Here is a 5921-nt window from a genome sequence, read left to right as displayed (position 1 = left end):
ACATCCCAGCTTCTACCTGGAAATGTGGACATGCTCATATTCCTAAAAGATCACCTTGATGTGTGAGTGAGTGAGTTAGAGTTGAGTTACTTGAAAAACTAAAGTACAACTTGATTTATTCTATTGCAGGGTCTGATTATTATATTGTTGACACTTTAAAATAATACTATCTACTAAAATGCTGTACAAATCAGATTTATTATTTAATAAAGAAAAAAAAATCAAGTAAAAAAAAAGATTTGAGCGTTTGAAGTGTGAATAGAATACTTAAAGGTATAATATGTAACATTTCCACATGTGTAAAACTAGCCCTATGTTAATACTTATTTTAGTACATAGAAAGTAAAGCATTGTTTTAATTGTGTTAAATGTAGTTGTTTGTTTTTGAATGCAGATGTTTTGTAATAGTTCCCTCTCTCTTTCAGAGACGGTCACCATCCATCAGATGGCCTTCATCGTGGTGTTCTTCATGTTCACGATGATCCTCACCATCACCTTCTTCATCTACAGGTGAGCTGCTCCTGCTCACGTTACATCTATAAAATCAAAACTTCAGAACTCCAAACAACACACCGGTCATGAGTCTCAGTCACTTAGTGAAGCTTTAAATGTGTTCATCAGATTATTGTCAGCACTAAGACGGGAGGCAAACTCTTTGAGTTTAGAAACCTTGATTTTAAAGCTCGATGTTTGTCGCAGCGGTTATGTAGATACGGTGGCCGACAGGTGCAAACACGTTCCAGCGCAAATGTTCCTGTACTCACGAAGAAACATCTTCAGCAACAACACATGCAGCGTTTAGAAAACATTCTGCAACTTGAGGAGACATGCAGCGTTTACTAAAAGCTGCAAATACAAAACGCTGAAGAAGCTCAAACACAACGGAGACCAGGGGACACTAAAGAGTGACGCACACAGCTTGGAGACCAGGGGACACTAAAGAGTGACACACACAGCTTGGAGACCAGGGGACACTAAAGAGTGATGCACACAGCTGGGACACCAGGGGACACTAAAGAGTGACGTACACAGCTGGGACACCAGGGGACACCAAAGAGTGACGTACACAGCTGGGACACCAGGGGACACTAAAGAGTGATGCACACAGCTGGGACACCAGGGGACGCCAAAGAGTGACGCACACAGCTGGGACACCAGGGGACACCAAAGAGTGACGCACACAGCTGGGACACCAGGGGACACTAAAGAGTGATGCACACAGCTGGGAGACCAGGGGACACTAAAGAGTGACGCACACAGCTGGGACACCAGGGGACACCAAAGAGTGACGCACACAGCTGGGACACCAGGGGACACCAAAGAGTGACGCACACAGCTGGGACACCAGGGGACACTAAAGAGTGACGCACACAGCTGGGATACCAGGGGGCACTAAAGAGTGACGCACACAGCTGGGAGACCAGGGGACACTAAAGAGTGACGCACACAGCTGGGACACCAGGGGACACTAAAGAGTGATGCACACAGCTGGGACACCAGGGGACGCCAAAGAGTGACGCACACAGCTGGGACACCAGGGGACACTAAAGAGTGACGCACACAGCTGGGAGACCAGGGGACACTAAAGAGTGACGCACACAGCTAGAGACCAGGGGACACTAACGAGTGACGCACACAGCTGGGAGACCAGGGGACACTAAAGAGTGACGCACACAGCTGGGAGACCAGGGGACACTAAAGAGTGACGCACACAGCTGGGACACCAGGGGACACTAAAGAGTGACGCACACAGCTGGGATACCAGGGGACACTAAAGAGTGACGCACACAGCTGGGAGACCAGGGACACTAAAGAGTGACGCACACAGCTGGGAGACCAGGGACACTAAAGAGTGGGACAACAGCTGTCTCTGTCTCAGTTGCTCGTCTCAAAGTGTTTGTCAGTAGCTTTGTCCCTATTCAGCGTCCGCGTCCTCCGGAGGCAGCGTTCGTAGACCACTTGCGTCACTTCCGCCAAAAGAAGGCTGTCCCAATAAAAAAAAGACAAGATTCCTCCTTCTTTCCCCGGATTTGGACACATCTGATGTATCCTCCGCCGTCTACCATATCTGACAAGTGAGTTCTTTCAAATTAGATGGCGGTCCGGTCACTAATAAATGTGAGTATTGAGTTTCAACTTACTTTAAAAGAACTAACGTCACACACGTCAAACGCAAAGGGCATTGAAACGTAAACACGTGACGTTAGTGACGCTAACTAGCTAGCTGGACGTGCTGCACTGTTGGTTTACACCTATGTTCAGCTCATGCAGCTTTGAAGTAGGGCTAAAAGAGCCTATTGGAAATATTTCCACTAGATTGGATCATTTAGCTTAAGTGTATTTGGTTTATCCTAATCCAGTAATATAATAATGCATTTTATTTATATAGCGCTTTTCACAACTCAAAGACGCTTTACAGAATGAGGGAGGGTAGACAAACAAGGACAGGCACACAAGCAAGTAAACAATAAAAAGGCAGTCAAGAGGAAGTTGATTGAGGGAGGGGGGGCTTATGGGTAACAATGGGACAATCAGAAATGGACAGCAGCCTTTAGCTCTCTTTCTGCAGCGCTGTCACTTCTCTTTTGTTTAAACAAAAGAAAAACTGTAATTCATTTTAAAGAAAGCTTCAGTTTGTCTGTAATGCTTAGAGTTACATTTTGCTATGATCATTTTGCAAACCCTGCGTTTAATATTATTGATTCAGTTCCTTTGATCTTGTTTTCTCTGTTATCAGGAACAGTCAGGAGAAAAAGGACCCCCTGTGGTGCTGCAGAAAGAGAGACAGCGATCAGGGACCCCCTCCTCCCAAACCCCTGCTTCCTGCCGACTGAACAGCTGATCAGGGAACAGACTGCAGAGCGCGTCACTTTATACACTTTAAAGGTCTCCTATTATACTACTTTTATGCATATAAATATATCAACAACATGTCTCTGAAGTGTTTTGCTCAAAACACCAAACAGATCATTGTCGCCTCAAACCCCTCTCTTTCAGCTGTTACTAACGTGCTGAGTCCTTAGCTTTAAAAAAAACGAGAGACGAGATCTCATTCAGGAGAACTCTCCCAGCAGGAACTCAGCTAAATGCTGCTGTGATTAAACTCCATCATGTTCCAAACCACATCAAGGATCCTCTCTGAAACAGGATGGAGCTCAAACTCTCTCTCTCTCTCAGGTTTACCACGAGGTGACTTCCTTCTGATTTCCTGCTTCTTCACACACTCTCTCTCCAGTACAGGTTAGCTCTGAGTGTTAGCATGCTAATGTAAACACAGACCATATTACTTCCAGAACACGTCTCATTGTTTCTGACAGCAACGTTTCTGATTGGCCCGTTGGTGTAAATGTAACGGGTCACAGCCGTAAGTGACTCGTTATCGATCAGGAAACGGACAGCGAAGCATCTGAGTGAGTTTTCTGGCATTTAATCTGAGAACAAACATAAAATGTCCTTAACATCCACGTTGCACATCCTCAGCAGTGCTCACTTCAGTGTCTCTAGTATATATTGAGCTTATTTATACAATTAGAGAAATTATGAAATGACCAGGAAAATCTTATTTTTAAATAATCACACAAAATACAAACCTACCTGAGAACAAACACAACATGTCCTTAACATCCGCATTGCAAATCTTTACTGAAAGAAAAGAAAGAAACATATGAAAGTCTTGCCATGTAAATAAACAAAATGGCGCAGACCGCGTCTATTTCGCGCCAAAACCACACCGTAAATATCACCCAAAATGCTATTTATTATAATGGAAACTGAACAAAAACGGGTTAATAATGTACCCAAATTGACACTAAACAACATACATGACTTTATCAACTTCAATAGCCGGTTAACCGCACAATTATAAACCGCGACACAATTCCTAGCACTACTCACACTCAGCAGCACTTCAGTGTGAGGGGAGAGCGGGATGACATTCAGGAAGTAGACACAGAAGTGCAAGGAGAAAGTGTTCCCACTGGAAACATCACTCAAAAATATTAAACAATCTGATAAAGATAAAATTCACAACCTATTGTAAATCCTCCTTTATAAACTAACAATTATGTATTCACATTTTTGACTAATGTCGTCATGACGCAGCAAATCTGGATCAGCTCCGTTGTTCCCCGTTTTTAGAGATGTGGGTACGGAGGAAAGAGAGAGGGGTTTATCTCCGGGGACACACCGGGGACACACCAGGGACACACCGGGGACACACCGGGGACACACACCGGGGACACACCGGGGACACACAGCGGGGACACAGCGGGGACACACCGGGGACACACCGGGACACACCGGGGACACACCGGGGACACACCGGGGACACACCGGGGACACACCGGGGACACACCGGGACACACCGGGGGGACACCGGGGGGGACACAGCGGGGATACACCGGATACACCGGGGGGACACCGGGGATACACCGGGAACACACCGGGGATACACCGGGGACACACCGGGGGGACACCGGGGACACACACCGGGGCCACACACCGGGGACACACCGGGGCCACACCGGGGACACAGCGGGGACACACCGGGGGGACATCGGGGGGACACATGGTGATGTATAAAAGACATCAAGAAGTGCATTTTGCATAATAGGGGACCTTTAAACTAACAAATCACATCTGTAAGCCATATGCTGTACTTGTTACATCGCTGTTATCAGGTTATAGTTGCAATACTGTCTAGACACGTATGTTATTTAATCTAAATTGTGTTTGCTTAAATTCATCTATATTTTATCTTGCACTTTTGTGTGTCTTAAGGTCAGAATCAGATTTCTTCTGTGTCTTTTTTTTCATATATAATGAATGACTATAGCTTGAGTCGGTCTGATTCCCCAAAACTCTTATTTCCAAACAGCTGCTTTTCTATTGTTGTTGCATAATAAAAATAATAAAAAAATAAAACACTTGATCAACTCACTTCTGCTGATACTTGTTTTACTGCTGTTGGTGTTAAAGTCCATGATTTGCTCTGTCTTCCATGCTGCTCATGATAGAAGACACGAAGCTGCAGAGAGGATGGATATATTCCAACCTCTACTTTCTGATTACATGAAAATACGAAACTGAATTTAAATAGTACTTTTGTTTATTTCATTCACTGAGGTTGTAACCATTATTTACAACATGAAGTACATACGCAGTTGAATAGGTCATTAAACAGTCTAAATAAATATAGGATAGAAAATGTTTAATAGTATGTTCAGGAGAGCCGGGGTCTCGGTGCTGAACTGGTGTCAGTGGGACTTCATCTGGGCTGCTTTAGGGAAGAAGGAGAATATAAACTGTTATAAACCACAGCTAGATATTAAGATTAGAAAACTAATATTGTTCAGAATCAATCTATAAAACATGCTTTGGTTGGTTAGGTAAACAACATATTTCTATAGAACATCTAGGAGGATGAAACCCTGTTTAATGGTGACACATACATGCACGCAGCTTTCAACCCATACTGGGAGCAGTGGGCAGATATTGCACAGCGCAGGAGTGGGGGGTGTCCAGTGCCTTGCTCAAGGGCACCACGGCAGGGCAGGAGGTGAACTGGGACCAAGTAGCAGTCCACACTCCATATTTAGGTCTGTTCGGGGACTTCAACCGGCGACCCTACCTACGGCTCTCAGATTAAACTTAATTTAGATATGAAATGATATGATTAAATGACATCAGCTATATAGACACTGTAATGGCAACTTTAATGTTCCAATGCCCTATGAGCATCTGCCGGGCTGGTGGAATCGGTGTGCTCTCTTCCTCCTGTGTCCTCTTCTTCGTGTCACCTAGGACCCGTTTTATACACCCAGTGCAGCTAAACCCCGCCACCAAGTGTCCAAAAATAATATTGCAGCATAAATGGCTCCTACAGACACCTTATGGGATGCTACTAGTATATCTGAAATGAC

General features: G+C 44.7%; 1 protein-coding gene across 1 annotated transcript in view; it reads left to right on the top strand.

Annotated features, from left to right (window-relative positions):
* Positions 1–427: 427 nt before the first annotated feature.
* Positions 428–5921, top strand: part of LOC117548252 (atrial natriuretic peptide receptor 1-like) — a gene marked incomplete at its 5' end in the record, with an annotated part of 24981 nt that continues 19487 nt past the window's right edge. Inside the window, 1 exon segment of the mRNA XM_034219407.1 lies at positions 428–510. Within this exon segment, the coding sequence (XP_034075298.1) occupies positions 428–510 (83 nt within the window).

This window comes from Gymnodraco acuticeps, unplaced genomic scaffold (genome assembly GCF_902827175.1).
Source record: "Gymnodraco acuticeps unplaced genomic scaffold, fGymAcu1.1, whole genome shotgun sequence".
Taxonomy (NCBI): domain Eukaryota; kingdom Metazoa; phylum Chordata; class Actinopteri; order Perciformes; family Bathydraconidae; genus Gymnodraco; species Gymnodraco acuticeps.
The sequence above is the reverse complement of the archived record's forward strand: the minus strand, read 5'-3'. Positions and strand labels throughout refer to the sequence as shown.